Genomic DNA, 11838 nt, shown 5'->3' with positions numbered 1-11838 from the left:
CTCAACTCCTACTCATACCATGGGAGATAACCATGGAGGGAATCCACCTCCAAACCCACCACCCGAACAAACCCTTTGCCAATGGGCGAGGCAAGAGGTTACTCAACAACCTCTTTGCATCACCTATCCAGCAGCCACAAACCTTGAACTAAAATCCGGTCTTATCCACCTCCTCCCAACTTTTAGAGGATCATAAAATGAAGATCCCCACAAGCTCCTCACAGAGTGTCATGTTATGTGTGTTGGAATGAAACCACACAATGTCACGGAGGACCAAATTAAGCTTAGGGCATTCCTCTTTGCAGTGCAAGACTCAGCAAAAGATTGGCTTTATGACCTCCCACTGGGGACGGTCAACACATGGGTAGACCTTGCATGCCTCTTCTTAGACAAATACTTCCCAGAAATGAAAGCATCAGCCCTAAGAAGAGGGATAATTGGGATCAAACAACACAAGAGAGAAGCCTTTCATACATATTGGGAGAGGTTTAAAAAGCTTTTGTGCCCGTTGTCCCAAGCATGGAATTACCGAGTACCAACTCCTCCAATATTTCATTGAAGGAATGACCCCAATGGAAAGAAGGCTTCTTAATGCTTCGAGTGGCGGATCTTTTCCCGATAAGACTCTAACCGAAATCCGCAACTTAATCAAGAATATGGATGAAGATTCTAAACATTCAACCCATGATGAAGAATGGTACACGGATGCACCTCGAGGTGTAAAGGAAGTCTAGACTCCTCAAATTGAAGCTTAATTGTCCGAGCTTACGAAAGTGGTTATGATGCTAGCCAAAGATAAAGGTGTGCAGCCCACACCCCGCCCTTGCGGTATTTGTACTCAAGTAGGGCACCCAACTGACATGTGCCCTCAACTTCAAGATGAGGATTATGAAGAATCAAAAGCCATGGGAGGTTATTCCGGATCAAATCAAAGAGGATACAATCAGCCACGGGGCGACCAAAGATGGAACAACAATCAAGGTTGGGGAGGAAATCAATACGGAAGTTATCAACCAAGTCAACCAAATCAATACCAACAAAGACCACCTTTCCACCACAAAACTTCCAGCCAAGGCAACCACAAAACCCTCCTCAACAAACGAGTTCATCAGGTATGTCCTTAGAGGACATAGTGAAGAGTTTGGCCACCAGCACCCAAACTCTCCAACAAGACACAAAAGCAAGTATAAAGAACTTAGAGCAACAAGTTTCACAGCTTGCTATTTCTATAAGCAAACTAGAATCTCAAGGAAAGTTGCCCGCCCAAACTGAAACGAATCCAAGGCACAACGTGTGTGCCATCACTTTGAGAGGCGGAAAGAGCTACAATAGTCCAAAAGTGTCGGTTGGTCAAGAAGAAGAAGAAATAGTGGTCGAAGAGGCAACCAAAGAAGAGAAGAAGGAAGATAAAACAACTGAAAAGAAGCCCTTCGTCATTGAGTCTAAAGCCACACCTGCTCCATTCCCCAAATGAATAAATAGAACAAAGAAAGAACGGGGGGAGAGTGAGATTATGCAAATGTTCCAGAAAGTTCACATTAACATCCCACTCCTCGAGGCCATCAAGCAGGTATGCAAGGTTCCTTGAGGATCTTTGTGTATCTAAAAAGAAATTGAAAGGAAACCAAATCGTAAAAGTTGGGGAAAATGTTGCAGTTTTGCAAAAAAAGATGCCCCCAAAGTGCAATGATCCCAATGTCTTTACCATGGCATGCAAATTGGGGAATCTTTATGTACCTCGAGCCATGCTTGATCTAGGTGCATCCATAAATTTCCTATCATATTCTATCTTTAAATCAATTGGTGTAGGAACATTGAGCAAAACCGGTGTGATCATCCAACTTGCTGACCGGTCTTTGGTACATCCAAAAGGTGTATTGGAGGACGTGTTAGTGCAAGTTGATGAATTTGTTTTCCCGACTGATTTTTATGTCTTAGATATGGGAGATGATGACTCTCCAAGTTCAAGTTCCATAATTTTGGGTAGACCTTTCCTTAAAACTTCTAAAACAAAAATTGATGTCTACAATGGAACTTTAACTATGGAATTTGATGGTGAAGTTATCAACTTCAATGTTCATGAAGCAAAAAAGGTTCCTTCAGATGTTCAGTCTGTCAATCTTGTGAATTTGATCCAGCCCTCAACTAAAAAGGGCTTAAATTTGTCTAACAATGAATTTCTGGAGTTAGTTTTGTCACAAAAACTAGACAGGGACAAAGCCAAGGAGATTGCAAAGGAGTTCGATATGAATAATGAGGTGCTGGAGATTTTGGAGTTTATTGATGACAAGAAGCATATAAGGACTGATGATATGAAACCCAAGCCACCTAACACGAAAGCCAAATTCCTTCCACCTGTGGAACAAGCACAAGATCCAGGAGCAAAACCTCCACCGGACCCTTTAAAGCTAATACATGTCGAGAAGGAGAGCACTCAACCGGTCATCAACTCAAATAAACTATCGAAGAAGGAAGAGAGTGAGTTGATAACCCCGCCGAACAAATACCAAAAAAGGATTGAGTGGACAATCTCTGATATTAAAGAGTTAAGTCCTTTTTGGTTTATGCACAAAAAGAAAGCCAAAGGAAGGTTGAAGGTTCCGTTAAAGGAGGTGGCAAGAAGATTGATGTGCTGGAGAGGCCCACATACTTAGAACGAAGCATATTCGGGGGCAACGTTGAGCCAATGACTTAAAATAAGGGCGGCTAACTGGGAGGCAACCCGGAGGTATTTTTGTCTTTTTCTTTAAAAACATTTCCATTTCTTTGATTTTTTGGTTTTTAATGTTCCAAATGCATTTAAGCATGTTTTTAAATCACCAAATAGACCTCAGGATGCAAAACCATTTCATTTGAATGAGAGGGAAATTTTTTGGGTTCAAAAAGTGGGAAGTGGCAAACAGAGCCGTACACGGCCCGTGTTCATTTTTGCCTTATATTGAACACGGGTCGTGTTCAAGCGAGGCAAACATTTTCGCAGTCAGAGGGGTACACGGCCCGTGTCATTTTTCCCTTATGCCCAACATGGTCCGTGTTCAACCATTTTCAAAATTTTAAACCCCTAATATGGGTCGTGTGATTTTACACTAAAAGAACACGGGCCGTGTTTGTACTGCAGAACAAATGTGTTTTCAGTATAAAAATCAGTTTTTACCACTCCATACACCCATAACTCACCCCCAAAACAATTTCTCTCTTCCAAGAACCCCTAGGTCCGAAATTTTCACAATTTATTTTGTGCTTTTGGACTTGATACTTCATGTAGGCAAGCTTTGGGAGGTTGAATTGGAGGTTCTCACCACCAACTGCAAGACTCCAAGAACGATTCGGTAAATTCTTTCCATATCTTTAATTGTCCATATTTTGCTTAAAAATTCAATTTGTGTGCACTTGGGATTGTTTGGACTCTTACCCAACCGTGCACCACCCGTCTCCTCCTCCGTAACAGGTTGTTCCGTCCTCTCCGAGCATCGGGGACGATGCTTATCTTTAAGCTTGGGGAGGGGTAGAGTTGTACACTAGGTTCATTCATGCATTTAGGTTCATTCATGCATCATCATCATCATTCAAATAATAATAATAATAATAATAATAATAATAATAATAATAATAATAATAATAATAATAATAATAATAAGTTTTTATTTCAAGTTTTTGCATTTTATCAGTTTTGCATTTCATATTCATGCATGCATTTTCAAAAAAAAAAAAAAAAGAGTACGAGATGATGACATTCTTTACATACAATAGCTCCATGAAGTGGGAAATCGAGAACTTAAATGAAAAAAAAATACTAAAGTGACCGGATAGTTACCGGAAGTGTAGAATCAACTATCATAACTAGGGGACCCAAACACCGTGATTCAAGACCCCAGCCTTAGATAATAAAAAAATATGGCATACAAAAACGTTTTGTGGGCGGTAATAACAACTTTAGGATGATTTGCTTCTGAATGTTTAAAAAGAATTTTTATCAACAACTCTGGACCCACAGAACGCGAACCTATTTGTTGACACGCGTTACCCTCGCGGTAATAGAGAGCTTAAGTATCAGATCCACATAGTCAAGAAAGAAGAATGGGTACAACTATCATATCCAGTACCCAAAAAAAAAGATGCACTTAATCGAAGAAACTTTCAGAAATTCAAAAGTTGATTGAAGAATTCAAAGCTCAAAATGAAGATACAAATCCAAGTCAATCAAAAATCAAAAGCCGCCTCAAAGTCAAATCTGGCGAATGAAGAACTGTGTGATATGATACTTGTGGCTCTCGAAAAAGTGAAAGCATAGGAGCTGGGCCCCTTCGGGTGGGCTCACTATTTCAGCAAAAGCTGATTCGCCGTGACGAGTTCTTAAGGATGCGTCGATTCTGATTCTTGACCATCTAGTCTTAAGGACATGAGATCCGAACTCTGTTATTTTCGCCTATAAAGCTAATTAATGTATGAAGTTTAAATAAAACTATGGTTGGGTTATTAGGTTACATCGTTTCGGGTCTTCCTCACTTTGGGAGTCTGTGATAAGTGGAAGGAAGCAGGATGGTTGCCTAGGTATTACTGATTGTAGCCACATTTATGTAAAGCCTGATCGTACTTATATAGATGATTTACTTGTGTCTTAAACTTCTTTTTGGTACATTTTTCTTCTTTAGTGCTTTTGTACATTTTTTTTCTTTCTTTTTCATGGTTTTCATTGCATGCATTCATTCCTAGCCTTTAGGATCCTTCTGTCCCTTTTCGCTCTATGTTTCTTTTTGCCATCTAAAATCATCCTGTTTTGTCTGATTCTTGTTCTTTCTTGGGGACAAGAAAGGTCTAAGCTTGGGGAGATTTTTTAGGTGCATTTTGTGCACCATTTTGCACATATTTTAATCCCTTCTTATGCATCTATTTAGCATAATTGTCCTTCATTTGTCTTACATTTCATCATAATTCATGTTAGTGTCTAGAACAACCTTATTTGCACATTTTCATGTCTTTTCCAGGTAAATCGGAGCTTGGAATGCACTTTGGGAGGTGCCGGGAAGCATTGGTGAAGATTTCGGGATGATCGGGCGAAGAACGAAAAAGTTAGAAAAATCAAGTTTGGATTCGGAGCCAGAGGCGTACAGGGGCCGTGTTGGATTTACACTGCAAAATCAACACGCGCCGTGTTGACCAAAATGGGAGCTGTTGACCATGCTGAACACGGGCCGTGTCAGTTTTACTCTATGTCCAACACGGGTCGTGTTGACCAAAATGGGAGCTGTTGACCATGCTGAACACGGGCCGTGTCAGTTTTACTCTAAGTCCAACACGGGCCGTGTTCGACCCAGAAACCAACTTTTGGCAATTTTTCCTGCCTTTCATATTACGGGTTAAGGGCCAGTTTTACACACACACAACTTACCAGAGCACATTTTGAGAGGGGATTTCGAAGGTTATTGCAAGGGATTGATCATTAATCATTTGGAAACATTATTTCTAGTATTTGTAAGTTGTAATTGCACATTTTTCCATCTTATTTCTTGCTTGATTTGTTCTTAGCCATGTGTGGCTAAGAACCCTAGTTTCTAGTTCTTGTTCAGAACATGTTGATTGCTTGACTTGAAGCATATGATTTGATGTTTGATTTGTGATTCTATTCTAGTGATTATGTTTTTGTTTAAACTAGAACCCTAAATTTGATTTGTGTTTGATTGGCCATTTTCATGAATTGAGTTTTTGTGGAGTTAATTAACTTTTAGGGCACCTAATCGTTCTATTAAGTTAATAATTGGTAACAAGCAATAAGTTTTCTATTGTAAAACATATATCACATGCTTTCACACTTCCGAGCGTATGAGAAGAAATGAACATTGTTGGGAAGCTTGTACAAAACTTAATGCGGTTTTTCAATACAATCTAAGAGCGTGTTTAGGTTGAATTAGTGAAGCCAGGTCTAGTCAAAGAGCGTATTTTGGTTAGATAATTTGACAAGCGAGAGGTATTAGACCGTGTTAATATCTTTCAGTACCAGCTTAGAATAGCAATATTGAATTACATCAACTCATAATCAAGTTGAACAACAACATTGAGAACTAGAACTGGAAGCACTTTTACAACTTGTTTACAAATCTATTTCATTTTCTACATGTTCCAAAGTTGATTGTTATTTTATTATTTCACTTTTGCAAACAAATCTCCCTTCTTGTGATCAAAGTACCTTGCGCAACGGGGTATAGACTTTTGTCCCGTGTCTCTGTGGTTCAACCCTGCTTGCCTTGTACTACTTTTTACTGCATTAAAGCAGCGTATTTGGAGTCTATTGTACCCCTTTATTTGTTGGGTTTGACACGCCTAACACAACTCCAGTTGGTTAGGGTCTCTGTAGGAAACAAAAACAAAAAATCTCAAATCAAGAGTCGAATAAGGAACATAAACGTAAATCACACTGTAGATGATAACATATAACTACTAGCTCGGAACAACATGCAGATACAATCAATTTGAGAGAAAATAGAAAAAAAATGAATCAAACAAAACAAGACGAAACAGATAAAGAAGAACGGAGGTTACCTTCGCTGAATCTTCAATCTGATGTAACCTTCCTTTATAATTATCAACAGTCAAAGAGTTCGTGTTTGAGGTCAATTCGGAGGCTGACGGACTCAATTCATTCACTCAACCCTGAGTCGTAGATTACCTGTACTTAACAATTTCAGGGAAAAGCAATACATCTCCATCTGATAGCTCTGCACCTTCACGACCCTCGCATATCGTCAATAAAGTCTACAAAATCCATATCATAAACCAAAAACAAAAAACGAATCAAACTTTCACAATTTCCAAACATCGCATCAGAATCGAAATTGAACTTATAAATGGAGGAGTAACCTTCACAGGAATGTCGTTCTTACGAGCTTTAAGAGCTCCAACGAGAAGCTTAGGGTTTCATTTACGCGAGATTGAGCAAGGTCGAGTTCACGGACCTTGCCGAAGACGTGATCAGTGAGAATACAAGTGGAATCGACGTTCAACAACATGTGATCTGAAGAAATCGATTGTACTGATTGCTTGGATGAAACATGAAGGCTGGAGGAAAGTGATGAAGATCCGCTGATTGTATAAATCGATTTCATTATTGTCGTGAGCGATTGTAGGTGTAATTCCATAGGAGACTGGTGGCAGCAGATAAACTATCGATGGTTGTAGCGTTACAAATCGATTTCTACAATCGATCTGGAGAGAAATGCGGGACGAAGGGGGAGATAGAGAAAGAGAAAGAGGGTGGGGTTGATGTTATCCCTGAAACGCCCCTGGTTCCTTCTAATTAGATGCCCCCGTGTCTTCTTTTTACCAAGTATTTATAAAACTACCACAATGCATCTTAGCCTTTTATTATTTTAATCTAACGATTCTTGTTTAGTTCCCGAGTTTTCGGGAAACTATGAATTCTCAAATGATGCTATATATATATATATATATATATATATATATATATATATATATATATATATATATATATATATATATATGCTCGTTTAGGTTCGCGAGCTCAATAAATTGTTCATGAGTCGAGCTCGATCTTCATTTTAAGACTCGAATCGAGCTTGGGCTCGAGCTCGAGATTCTTCAAAATTAAACGAGCCGAGCTCGAGCTTGATCATACTAGGCTCGTTTACACCCTTAAACATAAAAATCAAAAGATAAAATAATATTATGTTAACATGTATTTTATCCTTATTTATTTAATCAACTATTAATATACACTTACACTTATATTATTTTCTATATTTGACAGTAAACTTAAAAAGTTACAAATTTATATATAAAATATTTAATATAACATACGAGAAAAATAGAAAAAAAATAATTAAGTATTTTATTTCATTTTTTTAAACTTAATTACTGAACACATTACTTTTTCTTTCTTTATTTATTTATAGATAAACGTTGATGGAATTTACAAAAATAATAATATTAAATTAATCGGTCAGATTATAAAGTTAAAAATTTGGCACAACGATCTAACGATCTCCAAAACTTTGCGAAGTGCCTTCGTCGTGATATGATGAAGCGGAAAGTAGCACTAGCACGTGCCGATCCGATCGTTTGGTACAGCCACCAGTCCTCCGGAGAATCTACACTCCCGCCATTACTCACTACTTCAATAACCCATTAATTAGAGAAGCCCCAACAACCCATTGAGAAAATCGATGCCCAATTATACAATCGACATAATTCGATAAAAGATAAGATATTTTTCTTCCCAATTGGGTTTCGAAGATTTCCTCGAAATACAACTGAATTTCATTGACGAGTTTCACTGAGCTACACTGATATGAATTCCCCCATGAGCAGTCTAAAATCCGATGGGTTTTGGAGGGTGTTGTATGTGGTGTTATTGGGTCAATCGGTGTCGTTTTCAATGGCGCTTATGAGCTTCAGTTCGTCTTTATCTGCTAATCTAGGTTAAATTAAACTTTAATTTCCATCTACAAATTTCATGTTTCTAATGAATCGATTCAAAGGGTTTATCTGATTTTTTTTCTTTGTAGGCGTTAATGCACCCTTTACGTTAGCATTTTTCTCTTATTTTGCTTCAACTTTGGTTTTCGGAAGTGTCTTACTCTATCGTCGTCAAAAGCTAAAGGTAAGTCTGAAAATAACTTAAATTATTACATTTGCAACTTGTGTTTCTCTGGATCTGAATCTGTGTATCTTCTTCCTGTTCAAAATAAAGTGTTGTGATTATTTGTTTTGTGTTTGTGATGAATCTTGATTGAGATTTGCAGATTTCTTGGTATTGGTATGTTCTCTTAGGATTTGTAGATGTGCAAGGCAGTTATCTTGGTAAGTCATATAGTCTTGGATTTACTTTGGCTAAATAAAAAAATATAGCAAAGTACTTTTATTTATTTGTGTACAATAGCAATCTACTTTCATTTCTTTATTTTACTATGCATTGTAGTTTTGATTCTTACCCACCACAACATTCTTCTTATTAAATGAAAAATCTAGATATCCATTTGGATGACATTTCTATAATTGGGTAGACTCGAGAGAGTAAAATGCTATAATAGGAAAAAAAATGTACACGATGTTACAAGATTTATTATTTCTCCAACAAAAAAGACAATTTGATCGAAACCCCATTTGAATTCAATGAATTAGTAAAACCCCACGAATATAATTTTACAATATTATAACTAATCAATGATTTTTGCACTCATTGCAGTTAATACCGCATACCAATTTTCATCAATTACAAGCGTGACAATGCTTGATTGCTCAACAGTTGTTTGGGTGATAATTCTCACTTGGATATTTCTTGGCACAAAGTATTCATTATGGCAGTTTTTCGGGGCGGCTCTTTGTGTTTCCGGCCTATTTTTAGTGCTACTTTCCGATTCCGGAGTGGGTGGTTCAAGCGGCCGGAATCCTATTCTTGGTGATATTCTAGTCATTGCAGGGACATGCTTTTTTGCATTGAGTAATGTAGGAGAGGTTAGTCGTATAGTTTCCATTTCTACATACAACTATTTTCCGTGATCAGGATGAGGAGGGCATTTACGTCTTTTGCACTTACAAGAGATCGAGATGAGTCCGTGTCCCCAGTCCTATCTTTTTATGTGGGACAAAACATTTGTCAGTTTTGTTTTATTGACGTCACTCGCAATCCTAGTTGCAGTCCAATGCACATCAAACGCAGTGCAACATGTCTCCAAACACCCTGATAACATATAAGCTTACTGAAACGGTTGTATTGTATCATCTATTAAATATGCAGGAGTTTTGTGTTAAGAAAGTTGATCGGATTGAAGTACTAACGATGCTTGGTTTATTTGGAATGCTTGTGAGCATAGTTGAGATGTATCCTTTTATGTTAAAAGTAGGATTTAAGTTTCTGTTACTATCGATTCATGGCCCACTTAAGGCTTATAAAAGTGGCTATTTTTCTCATTTCATTATAAACACCCAAATCTTTTTTGAGGAAGTACAACACTTTGTATTCCATAACAATTCCTTAGGATATTTTTTGAGAGGAAGAATATTGAATCCATATCTTGGTCTCCGGAAGTTGTAAGTGATTGTCTTTTATTTTGCGTTTGTTAAATAGGATGGGACCCGATTGGACCAATTTTCTAGGGCTATTTTGATAACGAAGATGAGAAGGGCTTTTACGTCTTTTTCCCAAAATTTCAATTTTTGTCCTATTGACATCAGTTGTATATTGCCCTGGCCTGAGTGACAAATGGGGTCTTTTTTTTGTTTGTAACTAAGGGTGCGTTTGGTTGTGGGAAGTTTTCTAGTTTTCCATGAAAATTTTCAAATGAAAATGAAAACTTTGAAAACGCATTTGGTTGATTCAGTTTTCAAACATTTTCCAAGAAATTTTTTTCAATTTGTATGTAAATTAGAAAAGTGATTTTTACAGTTTTCCAAAGTTTTCTAAATTTTTAAAATGGAAAATGAAAACTCCCCAACGCGTTTTATAAAATTTTCATTAAAAACTGAGAACGAAAACTCAACTCTATTTTTGAAAACGTTTTCTAGAAAATGAAAACAGTTTTACACAACCAAACACACCCTAAAACTTTGCGCTTTTTTCGATCTTTTTCTACTCCATCTTTTAAAGCATGATTTGATCTTTTAGATCTTGACCTTTGCTGGTTATGGGGTATCAGGCTTTATGTTCTTTTCTTTGACGCCCCTTGTTCTACAGGTTCGTTAAACATTCCATAAAAAGTAAAAAAAAAAGACAAAAACCTTATATATTCAGTTGTTATAAAAATGGTAGAATTTATGCAGGCTAGTGGAGCCACACTATTTAATCTCTCGTTACTCACAGCCGATATGTGGGCAGTGGTCATTCGTGTATTTTTATACCATCAAAAGGTAATCTCTCCAAATCCACAAGTAGAAATCATTTAACTTGTTTTAATGTTCCCATTTTTTTTACCATATTTTCGTTGCAGGTGGACTGGCTATACTACGTCTCGTTTTTACTCGTTGGTATTGGTCTTGTCATATATTCAAAAACGTAAGTCTTCTTCCACTATGACTCTAAATGACATGACATAACAGTTTGTACTGAAACCTGGATTCAGACTGATGTCAGTAGGACAAAAAGACATGAATGTCATTGAAAGTAGTCTAAATAACATTACAAAGCTTGTCCAGTCCCTTCTAGTCTGTGTTGTCTTGTCTAGTCTATTTTAGTCCTATGCTATTCTTTCTTGTCATGTCTTGTCATGTAATATACTGTCTATTTTAGTCCTATGTTATTCTTTCTTGTCATGTCTTGTCATGTGATATAATGTCTTATGAAATTTTATTTGGTTTTATAGGGAGAAGAATTTGAATGAGTTACCAAAAGTTGAAAATGGCGACTCTGATCAACCGTATCGGCTGCTACAAGAGGAAGTTGCATGAGTCTAGAGTTGATGGCATGTCTGCTCCAGAGAAGTAAGAGTGTTAGTTTCCATATGGCATTAGATATACAAAAGTTATTTGTTTGTAAAGCAAATGCAGTGTATAGTAAGTAAAATTAAATGATCACGATAATCGTTTATAGGTTCATTGAACTTACACCTTGTTTGATATGTGAACTATTTGTTCTTTTACAAAACATGCTTGTTTGAAGAGGTAAAACGTCTACAGACTATATGCGCAAAAGAAGAATTGGACTAAACGTTTCTAGTTTGAAAAAGAAAATAAATAAACAAATAAATTTTGTTTTTTGATGTTTACAAACTACATAAAAATAATTGTTTTTTTTTCTTCTAAACTTTAAAGATTGTTTAATTATATGTATAATAAGTAAGTATGCACCTGAACAAAACATATTACATTCAGGAGAAATTAAATTACCTC

The 11838-nt window shown here is 36.9% G+C and overlaps 2 protein-coding genes and 1 long non-coding RNA gene across 4 annotated transcripts; 2 read left to right on the top strand and 1 right to left on the bottom strand.

The window, feature by feature from the left end:
- The first annotated feature begins 1670 nt into the window (after positions 1-1670).
- LOC128132308 (uncharacterized) lies at positions 1671-2654 on the top strand. The gene has a single exon (XM_052768830.1). It carries the CDS (start codon positions 1671-1673, stop codon positions 2652-2654), a length of 984 nt encoding a protein of 327 aa, XP_052624790.1.
- Positions 2655-4670: 2016 nt separating this feature from the next.
- On the bottom strand, positions 4671-7348 carry LOC111904834 (uncharacterized). Its single transcript, XR_002854646.3, has 3 exons — positions 6856-7348; positions 6538-6750; positions 4671-6346 (listed from the first exon to the last, which is right to left on the bottom strand). It is a non-coding gene; the product is annotated as an uncharacterized LOC111904834 (long non-coding RNA).
- A 643-nt stretch (positions 7349-7991) lies between these two features.
- LOC111904820 (uncharacterized) lies at positions 7992-11607 on the top strand. Of its 2 annotated transcripts, XM_023900533.3 has the most exons (10): positions 7994-8432; positions 8520-8614; positions 8757-8814; positions 9200-9468; positions 9752-9834; positions 9993-10044; positions 10619-10687; positions 10774-10860; positions 10941-11005; positions 11313-11607. In XM_023900533.3, the coding sequence occupies exons 1-10, from the start codon at positions 8303-8305 to the stop codon at positions 11395-11397; spliced, it is 993 nt and encodes a 330-aa protein (XP_023756301.1). In that variant the 5' UTR covers positions 7994-8302; the 3' UTR covers positions 11398-11607. The 2 variants fall into 2 exon arrangements, with proteins under 2 accessions (XP_023756303.1, XP_023756301.1); XM_023900535.3 differs by lacking the exon at positions 10619-10687 and having other exon boundaries at positions 7992-8432.
- The last annotated feature ends 231 nt before the right edge of the window (positions 11608-11838 follow it).

Source organism: Lactuca sativa, chromosome 2, assembly GCF_002870075.4.
Source record: "Lactuca sativa cultivar Salinas chromosome 2, Lsat_Salinas_v11, whole genome shotgun sequence".
NCBI lineage: Eukaryota > Viridiplantae > Streptophyta > Magnoliopsida > Asterales > Asteraceae > Lactuca > Lactuca sativa.
This window is presented reverse-complemented; position numbering and strand designations above follow the sequence as displayed.

Excerpts from the sequence above, each read along its gene's own strand:
- LOC111904820 (XM_023900533.3), top strand. The coding sequence starts at position 8,303 with ATGAATTCCCCCATGAGCAGTCTAAAATCCGATGGGTTTTGGAGGGTG. Across the intron at positions 8,433-8,519 it reads GTCTTTATCTGCTAATCTAG|GCGTTAATGCACCCTTTACG; the intron begins GTTAAATTAAAC and ends TTTTCTTTGTAG. Across the intron at positions 8,815-9,199 it reads TGTGCAAGGCAGTTATCTTG|TTAATACCGCATACCAATTT; the intron begins GTAAGTCATATA and ends CACTCATTGCAG.
- LOC128132308 (XM_052768830.1), top strand. The coding sequence starts at position 1,671 with ATGCCCCCAAAGTGCAATGATCCCAATGTCTTTACCATGGCATGCAAA.